Below are 23,004 nucleotides of genomic sequence, written 5' to 3' on the forward strand. Positions count from 1 at the left end.
AGAAATCATTCAGGTGAAAATAAATTAACAAAGAGATTAAATTCTGAAGTGTGGAGGATAAAAGTGACGAATTCTCAGTAGCTATGCATTTCCGTTAGATTCCTTAAGGCTTCCATCGGTGACTGGTACGGCAGGCCAAAATATTTGACTGATATCAATAGATAGGTCTCATACGTCTTACTTGCATAAGTTTCCTCAGTCGTGGAAATGACATTTGCATAAACTTTTGATGCATACTTCACGCTGGGAAAATGGGCGTGTGCCTCAAAAGAGACAGCGAACTGCAGGTAAACATTTACCCACAAGCCTTTACTGTTACATTCTGAAACTCGCGCTTGGACGTTGGCTCTTAAAAAGATAATTCTTTTTTAATACAAGAAAAGCTCCGTCTCCCATTCCTAACTTTTATATTTTATACATTTGATTTTATCCAGTTCTCACCTAAGTGCCCTTGTGGATATTTGCAACCTCTAACCTTTTCCTGATGATTAGATTGCATCACTCCATGCATGTTCTACAATTCATCAAAATTGCCTCTTGATAATTAAATGAGTTAAAATGTACCCAAAGTGTTCATTAGGATAGCAGGAATTAATAAAAATATTTCTTTCCTAACATCACATAGACAGAATTTTTATCGTAGTAAATCATTCCCCTTAATCCAATTCTTCTTTCCATTAATACGAGTTTCAGGTGAAAGTTCTCCCCACGTACTTACGTCCTTTTCTTCTGCAACATCTTTAATCTATCATGTTCAAGTAAGGAGTGTTCGCACATTAACCGGTCCGCAGTTGCCACTTGAGTTCACAATCAGTTTGTGTCAAATCCTTGCTGTGATACTTCAGAAAGGGTAATGTTTGACTGGTAGATATCGAAGGTAACAATGCACCGTGCCTAGTCGGGCTTATTTAATAGCGTCTTATTTACTTCGTAATGTACAAAGAAAGTGCTTAAGACAGAGTTTTCCTTCTAGCTTCTCAATACTAATTTATAGCTCGGCATTAGTTCAAATTCTTATCAGCCATTCTAAATTGGGTATTTCCGAGTTATAAGCAACAGCCCAATGCCTCTGCGTGTAAGGCGAGAGAAAGGATGGATGGTTAATATCTGATTCGCGCAGATCTACTGGAAAACGTCATCAACACGTTTTTTTAATTTGAAATATTGTATCATATTATAACGTATGACTCTGGCATAATGATCATGGAATTGAACATTTGCGGAGAAATGTAGTGTTTGCGGATTAAACAAGTGTAATTTAACTCGCTGCTCATGTTTTTGCAAAGTACAGCGTGTCTACATATATGAGGGCATTAATATTTTCACAGCTCATTAGCGTACGAATGCGGAAATAATAAATACTTGCACTGGCATTTGGGCTATGTAGCCTCACTCGGCCATTAAAAGCCCGATGGAATGCGAGAGATCAACAAGCAGCCTCCCCGGAGTGAACCTTATGCCAATACGGAAAGAAGATTGACCGCCAGGTAGCGAGGTACCCGCATAGCCCGCATTCCACGCTGCAACAACAGAGAGATATCGTGTGTGCGAGTCCAGAGAACCCTGCACGAGGTCTTTGGTGTCTGTTTCTTGGAAGTAACCTAACAAATTTAAAATAAAATTCCATTGTTTAAATTTAGTGGGTACTATCATCGCCAAAGGTCTGTAAGTAAGTAGTCTCTAGCGCTCCTAGAATGGGTGAAAAGTAAAAACCTTCGTTATCTTGATGTTCCGTCCGCCCAAAGCGACGTTAAAAAATCTCATCGCAAGTGCCTGCCAGCAGCCATTGAATACCAAAATTACGAATATGTTCAACTGATCCCGAATCTCGGCCAGCCCATGTCTGCGAACAAATGTTTAGAAATGATAATACCATCCTAAGCAAATGTTATTTACTGAGCTGGTCGAAAATATATCTGCAAAGCGTCATAATTCAAACAAAAGTGTCTGATCCTTTTCGAGGGCACATTTGTCGATTCTAATTATAAAACAGCTGTCATATTTTGAGTTCTGAATTCTTAAAGCGTATTAGAGTAGAGTAATACAGTAGAGTAATTCAGAGCCCCAGAACGGTATCAAGCGGCCGGAATGAATGGGATGTCAAAACCCAACTCCATGTCATAGTATCCTCAATATTTCATCTCCGGAATTTGCGCATTTGCATTGAAGCTTCGACTGATCGATTTTGGAAGGTCACAGTACAGGATGGTTTTCGAATTTATTTTTCAATTTGAGAATTTCCAATTTAAAAAAAACTGTTGGGAGTAAATCAATCTAAATCGAAAACCGGGAATTTAAATGCAAAAAAATGAAATGATGCTGAAATTTATCGAAAAATATTTTCTAAATTTATTTTCTCATTCTTATGTCTGCAAGGTTGGCCTTTGAAAATATTTTTTAGACTTTTATCATGCTCCAAGTAGAAGTTTGTCAGAGACAACATGTTGCATAGAATTTCCGTAAGAGTCTATACTTCCTAATTGGAAAAACAGCCTTGAATCAATGAGGACGAATTTTTTTTGCTTCAAAGTTTCCAAAGTTTCTCTTTTCAATTCTGAATTATATTTTCAGCAAATAAAAATATAACTAATGCCTGTAGGAATATATTTAAAAACGACATGCTTCATATTAAAAAAATCATTCCGTTAGAAGCGTGTCAGAATCGTCAATAAGATGGCACATCATTTTGACTCCCATAGCAATTCTACTGCCAGCAAGGCATTCTCCAGTCTATAGCTACCCTTGAGACAAAGAAAGGGATGTCGAAAGGGGAATGGCGGAGAGAGGCAAACTTGAAATGACTTAGAGGCGCCGAGGTGCCTTGGGTGGAGCCGTTTCCCTCTCCCCCCCTCGCTCCGAAACATCTGCGACTAACTGTGTTGAGGTTTACCGGCAAAGCCCTGCTCATAATTGAATATTATAACTTTCAGGCAAGCACCATATGCTAAATTTGACGACTAATATTATTGGTCAAAAATGTTGTGGTACATGGTCACTATAGCGCAGCAATTTTTTAATTTGCCAAATGAAAATAAGGAAGAGCTAGAAAGGAAGTAGGAAAATTGACAGAGATATTAAATATATAGAGGGCATTTATTAAATTAAACAGATTCAGGCGTAACATTGTGGAAATCCCTCATGATGAAAGAAGACACTTAGGTTTTCCACATAGAATTTTATTTATTACAATCTAGGTTTCATTACAGCGTAAAATCTTCAGGTTAGACGAATATGAAGATGTTACACTGTAATGAAACCTAGGTCGTAATAAAAAAAACTCTACGCGGAAAAGTCGTGTCTTCTTGCATCATGATATAGGGCATGCTGAAAGAGTAAAGAATTAAATAAACCAATCTTGAGAATGAAAACTGTATATGATTAGCACTGAATTCGGGATAGGTGTCATCGAAATTTTACAGATTCCAAGCGTATCTCATCGTTTTAAAGAATTTGCAGAAAACATGGTGCTACATTAATTCCTTGTAGCGTCAAGGAATAAATCTGGTCATCTTAGCTTTACTTATAGAAATCATATCGAATTTACATAATCAGCGCTAACGGAGGCATTCGCAAGCGTTGCGGGCAGGGGGGAATCGAAATATGGGTCTGGTGTCATAAAAGTACTCGTGATAAGAAACCTCGTCACTCTGAGGAAAGCATCTTTTTATAAGTTTGAGTCTTCGCTTCCCACTCAAGAGCTGGTGACAAATGACGAGCGATTGCACACGAGACCCGTTTATCGCCTACGTTCCTTGACGCGTCCTTATGTACCTACCTGTGAGAAAGTGACGCCACCTTGCTCGGCCTGCAGAGAGAGGAGCAGCCAGCCGCACATGTCATCTCGGTGCACACTGACTCATCCCTTTTCCATGCGTAACGATGCTCGCCCCTCTCTTAGCCTGAGAGAGTTTCTGTCACTCTCGGGAAAGAATGAGCCTCGTCTGTCGAAGGCATCCCCGACAGAGGCTGCTCTCGTCTGGAAAGCAATAATGTGGATCTTTAATAGAAATGGAAAAAAGCGCAGGCAGTCGAGGTGCGTACGAGATGACGAAACCGTTGGCTGAGGTTGGGAAGGCTGTGAGAATTTCATGGGATTTTAAGGTGGGCAAAGATATGGCAAAAAGGTAGGTGAATAGAGAAAGTTTGAACAGAATAAAGAGGCAGCTGTTAAAAGATGAATTATACTATGGTACTCGGCTCAAAACTATGGACTAAAATGATGAAATTGGAAAATAAAGCTTCCTAAGGTCTACCGAATTTTGTTAAAATGACCGGTTTCGTCAAACAGTCGACATCATCGGGCGGTGTCCTGTTGATGACTGTTCGACGAAGTCGGTAGTTTTAATAAATTTTCGTGGAGTTAAGTTTTATTTTCAAATTTCAAGATGAATTACGATTATTATTACATTATGATGTCTCGGAAACTTTTCCATAAGGATTACAAGACTGTACTATAGAGCCTACTATAGTTAAAAAACCTAAACTCAGCACTAAAGCAACGAAGGCGCAAGTGCCCCGGCGTATGGAAATAAACAATGAAAAACCTTACGTATCTTAACTTTACTGAAAAAACTTGTCAGACCCATTACTACAGAGAGTCAAAGATTCATAAATATTTCAGTGTCAGAATTATTACAGAGAGTACAAGTGCAGCGGGAATAGAGAATCTCGTAGTAAAAAGAAACAATGACATGATAATTCTCTCTTATGAGATATCCCGATGACACTGCACACTAAAATAAAATACATATAAAAATTTGAAGATTATCTTAATTTATGGTTCAGAAGTCCGCGAAACAACTTAACGGATGAGAAAGAAACTAAAAGGAATGGGAATGGAAAATCGGCGAAGGTGATGTAGGCTAATGTCGCAGGTTAGGAAAACGAGCACTTGCGAGACAGAGTCAATATGGGAACTAAAGGAGTCGATAAAATTGAAACAAACAGGCTAAAAGAGCTGGACACGTTTGTTGAATGAATAAAGCAATTGGCCAAAAAGATTACTAAGCTGTATTTTACACTGAAGGAAGACCAAAATAATTGGTTTGACGGGGTCAGATTAGTGATGACAAAAAGGAATTTGAATGAAGTCGACTGAGGGAAACAAAAACAATGGGAAATAGGAAGAAAGGGGGAAAGCGTTTCAAATAATTAACCCGGAAAAATTCCAGCATTTTTGATTCAAACAAATAATCACCCATCCTTCACTCCCTTTTTGGAAGATGTTGATGTTGAAGATGTAAATGAGTGAGACCACAAACTATAATTAAAATCCTCGAGTTCAGTTCATTTCAACCAGATAGCATCTCTCCAGTAATTATTGCAATTGCTGCCAATTTTCTTTTTACTCGACGTTACTTTCGAAAGTTTTACGCATAACCAAGAGGACTTTTACTATCGAGTGCCCTTCTCCCACGAATGAGTGTGCGGAAATTGCATATTTTCATATTTCCCAGCCACCGTCCACCTGCATTCCAGCGATGGAAGCATTCACAGTGTGAAGCAGAAATAATTATCGTGGCGAATTACTCTCCGAATAAAAAGTAATGCTATGAACTCGACTAGGTTACCCTCCTGCCAACCCAAAGGTCAGAGCTTCGAGTAGCATCTCGAGAATATTGTATAAACTCAGCTTCAGTCCTTTAAAAACCTGAGGATGAGCCATGACTACGTTACTAGAATCCCAGGGCCAAACGATTTAGCTAAGGTTTCCAAAGAAAAGAATCATGGCTTCTAATAATTCAACAAGGAGTTTTTGAAGTAGACTCGAACCAATTTTCAACTTTCCATTTGTGACCATTCTAGGTTCCACGGGTCTCATTAAGTTTGAATGAGTTATACTTAAAAAAAACTACATTTTTCGATGACATTTTTTCCTTTGGTGTGCCAAAACACATCCATTTCAAATTTTTGCCATGAGATGATAAAGATTAGCTAAGATGGAATCTTTGCTTATCTTCGGGTAGGTCTATAAAATGTATGTCAGCACGACTGCCAAGTGATATTCATTTTCGGGGATTTCTATCCGAGATAAATAACTTTATAAGTATTAACTTCAGTTCTTCACATCTGCGTGTTGCCCTCATTAAGGGTGCGTGCCGGGAAACACCAAGGCTAGCCGATAAAGCACCAAGAAGATGATGTATCAATGAAATGATTTCAGAGGTTCTCGACGTGAAGTTGCTGGTGACCGGTCATTATAAAAAAAAAAAAAATTGCACTCTCAAACATCATTAAGTGTTTTAACGTACTTCTCCGTGAGGTGATATGGGAGGGGCAGAGTGAACCTTGAGGAAGTGACGTAGATGACGTGAGGAGGCGATAAGCACTCCAAATGTGTACACTGAGGGGTGTGGAGGGGATGAGCGGTGTTACGTGCCCATCCATACTCGTCGCCACTCTTTCCGTGTTAGGAGTGCGGCTTCCTCGCCGGAGCGTGATCGACACTTGCAGCTGCGAGCGCGCGTGTGGTGACAAGAGTGGCGGATCCCGCGGGATGAGTCCTGCGCGCTCTCCAGGATCGTTTGGCTGAGTGCGGTGGTTACGGAATCATTCTGCCGAAAATCGCAGAGGAAAATTTATTTCGCTACCGATTGCCGCCCGCGGAGACAGTATCGATAGCATTTTATGGACCACATATTTCTTGGTTAGAGATATTCCAATCTACTCATTTTCATATTAGGGTGATCATAAATTATATAAACAATACAAGAACCGAATATGGAGCATGAATGGACACGTAGGCACTTAGTATCCCTAGACTGAGGATTCCTATAAAGATTAAGCATCAGCTCAATCTTTAGAGGAAGCCTCAGTCTATATGCAATGCAATCCATCAGGCTTATATGCAGTAAGAAATAGTGTTTCGTCGGATGTTTTTGAATTGAATAAATTATATACGGTAAGGTTTCAAAGAAAGAAGTACAGGTCCTTGGAATGTCTTTCATTAATATATTTTCCATTGTAAATGCACAATAAACTTGATATTTACGAGTCAACACTTGGTGGTCCTTCATTTTAATACACAAATGACTTATATTTAGTGAAATTTTGAATTTAATAAAATAAAAAAGGTTCTGACCCAAACGAAATGTTTCAACCCATTTTCCGAACTATTCCTCGAAAACGACGAGCATAAATTAAAACCTGGATTAACAAAATACAAGGTCTAGAGCACTTGACTAAATTTAATTCATTCATATACGAATAGGCGTAATATTAGGCAATTCTCAAAACTCAGAAGAAGCGCGTGCTCAAAAGAACAAGGGTATTCACAAATATGAAATGAACTCCGAAATTCACAAGTAGCCACGCGGAATAAACTGAGATGAATATGATTAAATGTGTTCAACGTTTATTATATGTTTCAATACTCTGCCACGTATCCCGATATGTTATTTTTAACTGTAATTCGTGGTCGCGCTAAATCCAGCCAACGGCCCAATTTGGCGAATCTAAGATTGTCCATTCCACAAAATAGTATAAAACATAATTTATTAATTATAAGAGACGATATAGGACGTGAAGTTAATATGCATGCAGAAAATGTGATTAAACTAAGAATGATGATTAACATTCATTTGCTTGACAGTACTGAAATAAAATCGACTAACAACCAGCCGTTATTCTTGTGAGTTAGCAGCTTACCAGAGCCGGGTACACGACTCTGGTAAGCTGCTACTCGACTCGGGTCGACGGCTTTTCGTACACGACTCTATTGCCATGGCAATATTTAGCCCCAGGTAATGTTTTACGCTATAAAGCTCCGGGGAGCCTAATACACTCCTCACCTTCATGGCTTTACTTTGAATTTTATTTTTACCAATCAATTTTAACGCATGGAGATAAGTTACGAAGGGGAAAGGACTGTTTCAATGAAAAAAAAATTCCACAATGGAACATCAATGAAAGTAAGTGCTTTGTTGACGGTACATAATTATTTTAGACTTTTCCGAATGACGCCTATCAGTGCGTCTATACATGATAGCTTTTTTTGGGACACGAGAACTCAAAAAACGATAAAAACGGAATATAACCTGAAAACCTGTTGTTCATATCCAAATGGGAAAAACATTATGTAGAATGGTTGTCGCTGGCTATTCATTGTGAAGTGGGTCAATTGTCAAATTACGGTTTCAAAAAAACCTGCTTAACCGTGCAAAATATGTCAACGTTACCCTTCAGAAATATGTTATGCCAATTGCCTCCTCATTAACAGAAATATAGCGGAAAAACCAAGCCACAACTCCTCTTCAGATTATAAGGGCATTGACCCCATTGTAAGTACAATAGGCCGGAAAAAACAGCTAGATTTTCTAGAGGCAGAGGGATACATTTTAATGGATATAAGTAATATGTTTTATTATCAAACGTTACTTATCTTTGGTTATAAAGGAGAGCCGCATCGAGAAATTATAGTGATGATAACATTAGTTATTTTCTAATTTTTTCTTGATTGACTTATTCAATGTATTTGATATAATGATAATTAAGCAAAATAAGCCTCGATACAAACTAAAATTTACGTCAAACATATTTTATCAGCGTTTTTTTTCATTTATTTTCGGAATTTGAAGACGAAATTGAAATCATTTATGGTAGGCAAAGTTAATTGTGTGAAATGTGTCACGAGTAGAAGTTTTTGTTTTAGCATTTCTTTAATTGTATATTTTGGAAATCCTGCTGATATTTTTTCTTATTTTCATTATTGTATATGAAATCTTCTCGGGTTTTGCACCAGGTCAGGAATTTTGCTGCTTGCCTGCAACGTTTCAATGGCAAACTCTGCTATAGCTTTCGCCGGTTTGTTGATGAATTCCACTCCCTCATGAGAAATTGCCGAGAGCCGTCGAGAATCTGGCGGTGGAATTACTTTCCTCGTGGAATACCCGAGAAGATTCCATATACATCATACGCCGGGAAAATACTAAATCATTCATTTTTATTATTTCCTTGATGACCATAGAAAAACATTAATTTGGTTCCTTTTTTCATGTCAATTATATTTTTTTCGTTAGCATCAACTAGTAACTATATTTATGGCGAATCATCGCTTCTTTATAGTAGGTTAGCTTCAAGTTAATTAAAATTCATTTTCCGAATACCATTAAGAGCGCGAAGAGCTTTCCTAGGCTTCAGAGCCTTTTAAATTCTTGATTTGCACTCTCCAAGGAAAGAATGAAGGTACTGAAAGTAGTTATTACTTAGTTATAATTCAGTCATAGTTCTGCAATCATGCAGATATACTGGCATATTCAGTGAGAGAATAAATACTGCGGAATAATCTTAATATAACAATTTATTTGCTCTAAAAACCCTTCTTCCTCACTAGCACAACGTTTTGGGTCTTTGTCGTTTTTTTAAATTGTAATTTCTCTATATATTTTAGCAAATGATATCAGAAGAATTTCAAGAATACGGTTGAGAGATTTATCGCGAAAAAGAAAATGTACTTAATATAAAATACACCGTCCGTACAATAAGTATCGTGACTGGTTCGCTGTAGCATCAACGGTGTGGTGGATGGGGGTCCGATCGGTCGGCGCGGTAGAGGGGTCCCCCACCACTCAGGCGCACTTTAGTTCAGTTGCCTCCGGGCATACGTTGAGATAGGAGGTGGATTTTTGTGACGAGTGATTGATTGTGGTGTCGTCGCGCCAGCATGGAGCGCACCGTCGAGCAAAGCTACGCTGTGAATTTTTGCCTTAAAATCAGGAAATTTGCGTCGGGGACCCTTGAACTCATTTAACAGGCTTATGGGAATGATGCCTTAAGCCGTGCAAGAGCTTTTGAGTGGCATCAAATGTTTAAGGAAGGCCTGGCCTAAAGAGCTCGTCGCACCGTGTCGGACGCCCGACGACCGCTCGAACCGTCACTCAGGTGGCCAAAGTGAACAAATTTTTGGACCCCGACAGGCGTCTAACCTTCGCCCTTATCAGTGAGGAGACCTGCCTTTCAGTCGGAACCGTCCACACCATTGTAACAGAGGATCTTGCGACGAGTAAAGTGTGCGCGAAGCTGGTGCCGAAAGTCTTGAGCTAGGGACAAAAACTGTCGCGGGTGGAAATTTCGCGAAAAATTTCGACTGCGTCCAGGAAGATGAAGATTTTCTCGACAGTGTTATTATTTCAAAGGATGACTCAAAAGGAGCTCAGAGGATATCGGTTCGACTCCATCGAGGCGGTTCAAGGTGGAGACGACAAAGGCTCTCAACAGTATTCTGGAAACCGACTTCCAGCGGGTTTTTGACGAGTAGCAGACTAAGTGTATCGATCCAGGAGGACTGTATTTTGAAGATTATTAAGCAATTGTAATGATAACTGCAATAAATTTTGATTTTTGGAACCAGTCCCAATACCTATTGTGCAGACCCTGTCAATTTAGCACATGCAATTTCCAATAGATAGGACATATTCTCCATCTTGTAACAGCAGAAACGGATCAACAAACGGATTACAGGTGATATTACCACCTTGCAGCCCATAACTCCTTCAATTTTTAAATTTATTTTATACAAGCACTGATCAGATAGTGAAAGAAAGATACGCGGTGGCGCTTGTGATTGTACAGCTTGAAATGAATAATTTCCTTAAGGGAAATACACGTTTGCAGAGATTAGGTTACGTATGCAGGAAAGACTTAAAGGTTTGAGCATTACGTAAGGTAATGACATTCCTTATATGGAATTGAGTCGAACCTTTGGTGCGTGAAACGCTGAACGGCCTTGCTTACCGTATAGCCCCTTAGACTTTGTTTCTAATCCATCGAATTGGTGAATAAAGTATGAGATATTATGATCCTCTATCACGCCACTTCTATGTTTCGTGTCCCAAGACAGGTTTTAATTGACTTGCGGATGTTTTTCTCAATTAAGTTTTTTTTGACGATATATGCAAACTATAATTTCGGAAGAAGAACGCCAGAAATAAGAAAAGTAAAACTCCTGTTGTTCCGTAAAACTCTACCCATGTTCAATGCCACGCAAATTATACAATCGTAATTAGGAAAAATGAATTGATAATCAAACTGTAATGTCATGCGGGTGATTTCGGTGCGTTCCCGGGGACTAACCCGAGGTGTTAAGTTTGATATCAGCCTCGGGAACAAAGGTATTGCATTGATGTTCTAATCTTTATTGTATAGAGTCTTTCACTCTATTTTGATTTCGTTTGTGATATGATTTTAACAAAATAAAAAGACCAATATCTCTCAGTTCCTCAATCTGTCCCCTGGCTGGCGAAAAATCTGACCAGTTGCCCTTTTTAATGAAAATGGGGTGGTACTCATTACGTCATTCCTCTCATTGTGATGTCACTGAGATTACGTGGATCTCGCCATGCCGTGACCTCACCAAAAAGATGACCGTTTCGCGCTTCCCTCCATTACCATGGCTTCTCATAACGTGATAACCATCCCGTATTTGGCTGAATATTTCAGGTGTTTCCAGTGTCTTTTTATTAAAAAACTATTGAGTTTAGAAATTCTCCCAAGTAATATTGTACATCTATTCATCAGGTTCTGAAGCAATGTTTTTGTCTCGGAGAGTGACTCCTAACGTTACTATGACACCTCATCTGGCCGATATTTGATATGATATCGAAAAAAATAAAATAAAAACTCTTATAGTTATAAATATTCAGGTATCAACAGTCAAAAGGTGCATTAGCTACTGTTTCCATTTACTTCCATTTCTGCTAATTTATTTTCAATTTTTCTGATGGAATTTGAAACATTGATCATTTTATCTTAACAATAACTAAAAATAGCAACTTTATTACCTGAGAAAATTCTTTCAAATAGTTGAAATGGCTAGAATATTGTGCCACAACACCAAATGCGGAAATCTGCTGGCACGATTTGGCGAAACACTGATGGATATAATATTATTATTTTTTTACTATGGAAGGGGTGTATTTCCCAAACTAATCCTAATAATTGCTCTGTCATGATTAATTCGATGCAGGCCACCCTTGAAAAAATTTTAATAAATTTATTTTTCTTACTGTATACATCAAATCGAATTCAATGGGTTCGGGTCTAATATTTAATGCACGACATAGGTTATGCTCGTACAACTTAAAAAAAATACATTATTATAATATTTTCAATTCTTCCGATTAAATTTCAGAGCAAAATTGTAATTCTTGCCCGTTTCGATGGTGAATAATTTGGTGCGTCCGTGCGAGATAAACATTCGCCTACTTTCGGACATTGTTTGTCCTCCCGATCCGAGGTTTTCGGGGGAAATAAGATTCACTTTCTCCCAAGGCCCTCCCGCACTTCTACCCATACCCACCCTCCCTTCCGCCCCCCTCTCTTTCTCACTTCTCCCCCACCCAATGCTCTCCCCCTCCCCTCTCGCCCCCATCCGGCCAACCACCTGCTGCTCTCGTCATTGCATACACACTACGGTCTTTCTCTCTCTCTGCGAATATTAAAAAAATATAAAATAAAATCCGAATGAAAAACGAGCCCCGCTCTTCGCCTTCGTCTTCCAGCAGTCTTCGCCGAGCACGGGACGGACAGTCGCTGACGCGGTGGCCATCGCGTGAGAAGCGAGATGAACTCGTCACAGATGTCCGTGACGGGCAGCCGGGCGGAGTTCATCACGGAGGATTACCCCAACATCAAGTACGGCAGGGGCGGAGGGTGCTTCGTGAGCCACGCCAAGGCGGCCCTATTCCTCTTGCTGGCGGCCGCCGCCGTCATCGTCACCGGGCTCCTCGTATACTACTACGCTCCCTGCCCCAGGGCAGGAGAATTCGTCTCGTCGCTGTCCCTTGAGGACCAGGTGAGTAGGTAACCATTCCTTCTCTTGACTGACCCCAGTTCCTCTCTCGGGAACCGGGGTCAAGCGTAATGTCTCCGACACGCAAGCCCCAACCCTGTTAACAGGAAGAGTGACCATCATCTCGGCGACCCCGAGGGTAGCAGGTTCGATTCCTACCTCGGGCAATGATGTTGTACGGTTACAAAGTTGTTTGTCGTTGGAACGTTCATTTAACGGGGCAGCTGTCACGGTTATCTCAGGTCCCGAAATCTAATGCTATGGATACGTACGCCTCGCGGTTTCTGTCCGTGCGATAGTTACGATAGTTTAGTTTAAGATACACTACACGATCGTAACCTGAATGCTGAATGACAGTTGCAGGCTAATAGTCAGTCCCGGTGATGAAGGCTTAAAGTTTTGATTTGGTTTGTTTGGTGAAGATGGAACTCTTCGCGAGCTTCACCTTAAGGCGTGAGAACTTCTTAGATAAGGGTATATGGTCAGTTCCCTATGCCACCCAAGAATTTCGCGATAATAACACAACTTGGTTTTAGCTGAGAGTTTCCGGAGGCCTCGCCCGGATTTGAGCCTGGGGCCCTTCACTCATTCGCCGACAGCTCTATACACTAGGGTCCATTGCACCGCTAAAATATTGAATAAAATCAGAACCAAAATAAATCTACAACAATTGATGATAGCAGTATCTGGGTAATCCACAATCACTTCCATATTTACCCACTGAGATTTTTCTATCAAATAATAATATAATAAACCCTGAAGATGACATTAAGTGTTTGAAACCCGGGTCGTGAATAAATCTCTATTCAAGTGAAATTTGCATAGTTTGTTTCCTTTCCATAATAATATAATGTCTATGTAATTAATTTTGGAGACTAGTAAAAATATGAGGGGGGGGGGGTAAGAAAATAGATGCGCTCTCCCATTAGGATTTTTTGCCTGCAAGCTATAAGTAAGGGGAGAGTATTTTTTTGGGTGTGTAATTAATGGAATTTGCTGAGAATGTACCATAATCCTGTCACTGACGGAAAATCGGTTTCGCACTTAATATCTTTAGACTTTGGTGAGATTTAATGATTTCAGAAGACAAGGCCACTCAAACCACCGCCGTCATCAAATACTATATACTTGTTTTCGTAGTCGAAGTGCTTTTAAGTTATATTCACTTCCATGCAAGTCAAAGCACATTGTAAACAAATGGGGCCTAGTACAAAATTAAGAAGCCGAGTCGTGCGAAGCGGTCCGAAAAAAGCTGTTACAGCATTGGAGGTTTTAATTTGCTGAGCTTTACGAAAGAGCCCCCCAAGCGCTACTATCAAGAAATCTAAATCCAGAAAACATAGAGGTGCCGCATACCCAGAGGGCGCCGATTTCCTGGAGAAACTTGCTGTAATATGACACACAAGGAAGTCTGCCACATAACAATAGAAAGTGAATCTTAATTCTCCCAAGAATTTCAAATTCCCCCGAGCTTGAAACATTATGCAGTTGATCATCATCATGCTTCTGTAATTGCTTCGATTTCATGTTGCGTACTAATCCTCTAGTGGATCACTTTCTGTGTGAGCTTTCATTGCACTTCGATTTTTGAGGCGAAGAACTCTCTCCAACTCGAAGTCGTACCTCAATTCGAAATGCAGAGAGTCTGGGTGGCGCAGCACCTTAAGTCCCACATAAGTTACAACGCCGAAAATTGAATATTTAACTTTCTACTGTGGATATACTCGCACGCAGTAGGGTCTCTCGAATATTCCTGCTCTATTATGAGGGCAAACTTTACGTATAATAAGTGGAATGAAGGAGATAAAAATGAGTCTTCAAAATAATGATCATTTAAGCGACAACGTTAGCTCTAACTGCCAATATATTCATTAGTGTTCATCCCACGATGCAAATATAGGTCCCTTGAATGTAATCGAAAGAACGTGAAATGTGCTATCGTGTAACACGATTCCAGTAATCATTACAACTTCAATTTTTTCGTATTTTCAGGTGACTGGTCGGCTTGCTTTTATTACCCTCTTCAGTATTCCTTTACAGCTGGGTGGTATTCGGTTTCGGTCACTGACGAAGTGCGTTGAGTGTCGTCAGTTATGAGAATGATGATCTAGATTCTTTTTACATTATTTGGTGGGCATTTCTTACCCGAGTGTATGAAGGTTAAGGTTATATTTGGATGTTTATATTACAGCTAGTGGTTAGTCGTTGATGGGCACTGGATACTGGATTGTGCGCATTTGTTCAGCTATATGAGGAGAAAATATGGAAGGAGTTTGTTAGTGCTGGTGAATTTGGACGAAGTAAAGTAAATAAATGGATAATATTCTGCACATATATGAGTCATGGGTTGATAAATGGTTACTTAATTTTTCACAAGGGAAACTTATTACATGACTGAATAACTTTTATCTGTGGATTATAGTTTTCGTCAACTAAGAGTTCATTGAGTATTGACGAGGGGTTAGGGAAATGAATTTAGCTTTGAGTAAATACTGCGGGCTTACAGCAAGAGACGAATGAGAAAGGGTGAACTACCCATTTCGTCGAGTTGTTATCAATTTAGGGCCTGTAATCGGGTGATAGGAGAGTTTAAGAAAGAATACTAAGTATGAATAAAGTGCAGTAGAACGGATGATGGTAGATTATAGGAGTTTTTTTTTAAGTTCAGTGAAATGAAATTTTCCTACATAGTAAGGGAGAAAGAACCCTTGTCCTTGCAGTTTTGAATTTAATAGTTAAAATACTGAAATGGCGCGTGAACTTTGGTAGAAGAAATAATCGCATCGAGTTTCCCATGAATCCGCTCATGGTTTCTATTGAATTACTCTTCTTCCCCTCCCCCACCAATATAAGAATTCTTTTATTGTTCATCAGGATGCTTTGTCCGATGGCAGCCAAGGGGTCGCGGAGGGTGCAGGGCGTCGCCTGCCGACTGAGGTCAGACCCTCCAGCTACAACCTGTGCATCTGCACGCTCTTCGACAGCAACTTCACTTTCGACGGACGGGTGTATATCGACGTTACGGTGGTCGACGGCACGAAGAACCTCCGCTCCGTGACTCTGCATACCGGCAAGGACCTCAAAATCATCCAAAAGGATGTGGTAGTATTCAAGTACGTGAAAGTGGCTTCTTGCAACGGCAACGCTTTGCCGCTCTTTTTTTCCGGTCACCAATTTCTCTTAAATCCAGACGATGATGATCTGACATCTTAGAACGCGGTTGCCATAACTGCCATCTACCTGAAGATAACGGCCTTCGTTTCCCAGTGGTGAAAAAGTACCCTGTTCGATCGTTCAATTTTCTGACGAGGAAGATGTTTTTTTATTTCATTGGCTTTGGTTTTGGCATCTTCTAAAATTGCGGGTCTTGTAAATGACCATCAGTAATGAATGTTCACAGAAAATCTGATAGAAAAAAATTATTACATATTATGGAAGAGACACATCAAGTAAAATGGCCAAGCCTGGTCAATAAACACCCTGATCACGGGAGAGCATTAATAATTTTAACGGTCTTCGAATCACTGAACAAATATATATATATATATATATATATATATATATATATATATATATATATATATATATATAATGTAAAAAAACCAAAGCATTAAGAGTCTGAACTAAGTATCTGGAAATAATTCTTCTTTATAATTTTAGTTTTCTTTTAATTTCCAAAGAGCCAATGAAATTATTACCTCGTTTTCCGTTAATTTATTTCTAAGGAGTTAGTTATTTTTAAGTTGTCTTTTCCTTTTCAGAAAGTCGTCTGCTAACCAGACAGACAACTACAGCTGTGAACCTGGACCCTCCAACTCCAATGAGACCAAGGAAAATGTTGTGCCAATACAATACCAATCATTTGAAAATTCAAGCGATTTCTACATCATACATTTTCGCGGTGACGGCTTAGAAGCCGGGGGAAATTACACGCTGAGTATTCCTTTCGAAGGAAAACTAAAAGACAATCTCTACGGTTTCTACCGAAGTAGCTTCAAAGATTCTGTGTCGGGTGAAAAAAGGTGAGTTAATCTGATAATTTATTAGATAAAAATCTCTCCCTAATTACCCGAGTAGGTTGATCGTAGGAGCATAAAAATTAACCTTATTTTATGAAAACTGCCGAGTTAAAAAAACTATTATGTTACAGCATTTCTCGTTCATCAATGAAATTTTGCTACCTAGGTGAGGGCATTAAAAGGCCAAAGAACAGGAAATCCATCTTCTCAAGGAAATGCGGGAACTTTCTTATGCATGCCACACAAATTTCTCCGCTCAAGCTGAATTTCAATTAAAGGCGTCTTGTCTTGAAGTCAATTAGGGTGGTTCATGTATATCAACATGAGCTTCCAATATCCAATTCGATCCAAGATTTTTCTAATCGCTCAAAATAATCTACATTAAGTTCAGCACTCCGTATTCACGTCATTATGATCCCAACTGGTATTATTACTCGTAACATGCACGCGAAGTCCCGCTGAAAGATACTCGTTTGGTACGAATTTTAGGAATTATTAAATTATTTTTGTGTGCACTCCGTATGCCTATGGCGATTTGTGTCACGCTAAAATTTTTCCTATTTTAGGTGCCATATACGGAAATTCTTCCAGCTGATTTGAATTTTTTACGAGGAACTTGTGTGATAGATCATTGGCTTACGTTTTTACCAATATTTTTTTCTGAATCATCACTGACACCCGTCATTTGGTTGCTATTTTAGGACTATCTGAAAGATTTCCTCGCTGCTTAAGAGGTTTGACTCCACAATTCGAATCTGACTCGCTCCTTATGAAATAACATTGCATAAGCTATTTTCCCACCCCGCGTGTTACTTTCAGGAATATAGAAGCTGATTCCTTCACGACCATTTACAAATTCCCATCCTATCTATAAGCATTTTTCTTTTTCAAGGTCAATGTTTTGGACTGGATTTGACGAAAACTCAAGACATTATTTCCGAAGCTTCTGCACATGAAAAGACCCTGCGAAGCCAATAAATATTAAACTGACTCGGAGAATAAACTTAAGGTGTTCCTTGGAGACATGACGTTTCTCTTACTAATTGCAAATGCATTCTTCGTGGCGGCATTACTCATGAACCGAGTGTTGACATTCTTTTGCTATTTTCATCATTTTTTATTTTTGGCACTTTAATGGTTATGTTTCGCGACCTTTTTGCGTCCCTTCCTTTCCCAGTGGCCCCCTTAAATCTGGTATTTTCACCCTCCTCTACTATGCAGCTCAAGACAACATTTCGAGCTTCTGATTGGACTCGATTGTGAGAAGACTATAGGATTTTGCCACACAAACAAAAGCAGGGAAATGTATTCAGTATAAACACGATCCGTTTAGGTATATCTGCCCCAATATGTAGTAATTAAAAATATGTACGCGTGAGTGTGTGCATATGCATATATATATATATATATATATATATATATATATATATATATATATATATATATATATATATATATATATATATATATTTACTGTGTGTGTATGTGTGAGTAATCGCCTTTCATATAGTGTCCAAATCCTGCACATTTATTGTGAAGGGAACGGTTCCCTCGGAATTTCTGTTATCGTGCTCTGGAGCCAGAACTAATAAAACATACCATGATTTAAAACGAGACCTCTTTCCCTGTAGATATGAATTTTACAAACAACAGATACATTTATCATAATTTGAGATAATTCCATTTATCTATGTTAAGGTTTTTGTGCACCCCCTCCCCCCAAATTCTTTGGACCCCAACCCAAAAATCTTTGAAAACAACTGTTTCAGATTCTTGCGGACTACCTTCTGCTCATTTCGATGGCTAACTCAGAACGTCAATCTAGCGTTGGTAAAAATTATTCTGACGTAATCATTTTTGCACCCCAGGAGAGACAATTGAAATTCCATCCACTTTGTCAGCATGATAATGAACTGTAAGGCAGTGCGACCGAAATGAAATCACTCGTTTAGTGTCCACTCACTGCATGGGCTACCAGTTACCTCTCTATATTTTCTGTCACATCTGATACGAAAATCAAAAGTTTTGTGATACTCGTGGTGTGGTTACGAATCAAGAATCGAGGTGAGGCGTGCGTAGGGGAAGAATTGAGGGAAATAATCTTGAGACCTCCTGTGATGCGAAAGGCAGGCAGCTGAGCAGCTGGCAGCTTCCTAGTGCGCCGAATGGCAGCACTTCCATGGCGTTTGGCGAGAGGGAGATATTGATCAACGGCAGTGAAATTTTGCGTACAAGCTAGCGATAACTCGGAACAAGTAAAATAGGGACCAGATTAAACATTTTAAACTTTTCCTCTTTTCTAATCCTATTAAATATGAATTACCGGCAAATATGTACGTGAAAACGAGGTTTAACTTAGTTTAAGGTAACGAAAGAGTCAAATTTACGCTCTAGGCCTCACATTGTCTGCACCTCCAGCTTTTTTTTACCTTCCAGAAATGTTAAATTGATTTCAAGATGGAAAGGAGCAAAAGTGGTAAGATTCCGCTGGAATACTAACCCATTCAGAAAGTACCAAATTATACGTTGACAGTGGAAGTCGCGGAGGGGATTGAGAAATTAAATGCTCCTAATTCGTAGTTGAAGCCTACAGTCACACTCCAGTTGGTCCAACGACCCAGCCGAGCATGAAAGCCTCTCGCTTCCCGACCCACTGACGCGGTGGCTCACCTCACGAACTCGGCTACGTGCGCGAACGTGCGTATTTGAAGTAGCATTTAGCGTTTGCCTTCCGTTCCCTATCTCTCCCTCTCTCCCTCTCCTTCCCTCTCGCCCTCCCCCGGTTAATTCCTCCTGTACCTAGAGCAAACGATGTTTTCGCGAATGTGTTCATGTACCTGGCTGTGCCAAAACAACGTCTCTACCACCTAACCTCTCCTTTTTAGCCTCGAGACGAAAGAAAGAATAATAAATACGAGCAGAGTTCCATTTTCTACCAACTAAGCTCAACACCCTAATCTTTCATGAAAACATGTTACGTACAGTTTTTTCGGACATTAATTATCAATTTGACCTCCTCACCGGGGAATGTCTGTAAAGAGGTGAAACGCGAGGAGTGACATTTCCAAAAACATGTATGTTAAAGATCGAATGCTGCAAGATTGTCACTTTTCCATCAAAATGCATATTAAAAACGAAACGCGGCGCGGCTGAGGTTTTCCTAAGGATTCTCTTAAATTTGTAAATCCCGTTATTCGCCCCATGCATTTGACGTGGGGAGCATATATCGTATTAGTCAACGCCACAAAATAAACTTCAATTTTTATATCTTGATTCTTGGATGTAGCTTTAAGGGTCACCGCGAGATGCCTTTGCATTCGACACAAGCCTAGGGAATTGAGATCTTGGGATAGTTCTGTAAATTACTAATATCGGTCATCAAGGAAAATCACCATTATACAACTTCCACCAGCAAAAAATTGATCCAATTGTATGACCACGAACGAAGTTATTTATTACTGCAAAGGATGGCTAAGATATTTCGAATAAAAATATATCAAGACTGGCCATGAATATTTGCATTTACTGCATCGGTGCTAATTCAGACGTGAAAAATAATTGCATAGCCATACGCGTCGCGTACCAGACGCCGCCGCAGAAACAAGTTTGTGCCAAATTCGAAGAGGAGCTCACTTTTCAAGTGAAGCACATGGGGTACCAGCCCCCTTCCGTCGCCATTATCCCCCTACTTCCCTCGGTCGACGTCTATGGCCACATACTGAGGGACCCATTTTTTGTACAACTTCCTGTCTTAATGGCATTTTTTTCAACAGGGCCTTGTATTCTTTAGTTTCCTTCCCTTAGAATCGTCCTGCATTCTCCTCTTTAATCATATCATTGCTCCTTTACTACTCATCAATTAGTTTTCGAAGCCATTTTCCCTCGACGGACGCCACCGATTTTTCTTTTATTCCCCCTATTATCCCAAATAGGAAATAGGTGACCGAAATTTTCTATTTACTAATGGACTTCGCAAGTGTACCTTATCCGCACGAGTCATCAACAGGTGACAGAAGAATTAACTCAGTGATTTAAACTGCTTCAAACATACCTGTGGAAACATGATTCAGACAATACACATCGCATCGTTGTCGTTTCGACAAGGACAACTGCATGATATTTCCTAAGCATCCTATTACATGCAGGAATTTGCCAAAGCATTGGAAAAAATTAAGTATATATTTTGGATATTGTGCATAGTTTTGTCAAAATATTTTAATTTTTTAGGGAAGAACTAACTTTGGTCTATTTTTGACATTTTTAATAGTCACTCATATTTTTCTCAATACCTTTCACATAACATTTTACCTTCCTTATTTGTCACAACTCGTGTAGAGAAATTCTTTGAATTCGCAATTTTGACGAAAGTATTTCATTCCAGTTTCACTGGATGGCCACCAATTCACTAAATTCAATGATTTGTACCAACAGATGAATTGATAGACCGATACACACAATTCAGCTTTAAAACTGTTACCTGATTTCATTTATGTCAAATCAATGCTGCAAAAGGTTTTACACGGCATCACTCTTTACAGTGTGTTACATATGCCTCCTCTTAAACATGAAATATGTTCAATAACCACAATGGCTCGCATTTATGTTTAGCTCTTTCATTCCTTAAACGTATTCACGACTACAATCTCATTAACGTTGAATTCATTAGCAGATAGTTCAAAAATTTGTCAGGCCATAGCTAATAAAAAGAAACTGAGGTCATATTTCCCTGAAAACGTACGAACCATATATAATATAATTATTACAGACTGATAATAATACTTCACTTGAGTAATTCTAATTAATTATACATTTAATGTTAAGTTTACATTACATAATAATATTTATTGTTAATATGTAATGTTTTTGTTGAATTTTTATTTTGTTTATTTCTTCATCTTACTTCGAAACTATAAATGAAATTTGATGTACTCGTGTACTTTGTCTCAAGGACCTTATATCGTAGATATATGATAATAAACGATCATGGCTATTATTTTCGATGATATTTTAATTTCAAAATAATATCACGAAATTGTTTTGCTAATTTTTTCAAATTTAAACATGAAAATAAAGCATAGACGGCATCCTGTGGGGGAATCCAATTGATGATGAATCGTACTATTTACCATTTGTAGTTAATGCACATAACTATTAAAGGTAATCTCATTTGATTTATTAAATATTATCGCTTTTATTGATTTTAAAGTTGTAGGGATTAAGGAGTCGTGTTTTTGGTATAAATGTTCCTCTTTCTCGCTACAATATGAAAAATGAATTATTCTCAGCGTCTCTTGATTTCGAGGCCATCTCTAGTACGTAGAGTTTCTCGCTTCCCCGCCCGCTCTTGGTCGACTAATTAGCTCATAGGCGCCCGCACGATGTAATTCCGTGCCGTATGTTTCCCATGAACTACGCACAATATCCGACATTGTCTGAGTCACCAGTGACACATCGCTCGGTTTCCTCACCCTGTTTGGAGTTAATTAAATTTTTTAGTAGGAGCGAATGCGGGGTATATGAGAGCGACAGCGGAAGGAATAGTTGATTCATACTTTACATGTGCGTTCATTTATAAATCGCTCCCTAGATAAACACGGTTGTGCTCATACTACGTAATCACTAAAAGCGCTACCTAGGTAGTAACAGCAATACGTATGGAATTTTCAGGTAGGTTGAGCGGCTAGGAGCATTTCCGGCGAGCATATTTTTAATAGCAGTTTTATAACTCCCAGAGACATTGACGTGTTTGCTGGCGCAACGGTTAGAGATTCTTCTGCCCGTGTTAAAAATAATTGCCAGTAATTCATCGAGTTAATGAATAAATCACGAGGCACTAAAATAGGGTACAACAAGGTGAACACTGAATGCAATATATATTTCTCTTTAATAATTTTGCAGGTAGGAACATGGTTTCTTTTATCGAATGTGGGCTCCTTTAATTAGTACAGTGAATATAACATTTTCTCCCGCGTGAGTGAGCTTGTTATTTAGGATGCGAAACGCTCGGAAAGTCGTAGCTACATTTCATGGAGATTTACCTGCTCGTAAAACTCGACAATATGTTGTATGTTGGGGGTAGGCAAACAAGGACTATTCCTTCAAAGATTAGGGGAAGTTTTCTAGCGGAATTAGTCATCCCGTTAGACGTGGTGTCCTATGTCAATGAAATAAAAGTTTTGAATGAATTATGATGAAACT

General features: G+C 39.1%; 1 protein-coding gene across 2 annotated transcripts in view; it reads left to right on the forward strand.

Moving 5' to 3' along the window:
- The window catches only part of LOC139690578 (aminopeptidase N-like), a 55,643-nt gene that overhangs the window by 10,615 nt on the left and 22,024 nt on the right, over window positions 1-23,004 (forward strand). The window contains exons 2-4 of one of the 2 annotated variants that reach the window (XM_071588054.1): window positions 12,498-12,790; window positions 15,662-15,900; window positions 16,549-16,809. In XM_071588054.1, coding sequence (XP_071444155.1) covers window positions 12,560-12,790; window positions 15,662-15,900; window positions 16,549-16,809 — 731 coding nt within the window. In that variant the 5' untranslated portion in view covers window positions 12,498-12,559. The remainder of the gene's footprint in view (window positions 1-12,497; window positions 12,791-15,661; window positions 15,901-16,548; window positions 16,810-23,004) is intronic. The other variant, XM_071588055.1, reaches the window with a different exon arrangement.

The sequence above is a fragment of the Hetaerina americana genome, unplaced genomic scaffold (genome assembly GCF_022747635.1).
Source record: "Hetaerina americana unplaced genomic scaffold, ioHetAmer1.1.p SCAF_3, whole genome shotgun sequence".
NCBI classification, from domain to species: Eukaryota; Metazoa; Arthropoda; class Insecta; order Odonata; family Calopterygidae; genus Hetaerina; species Hetaerina americana.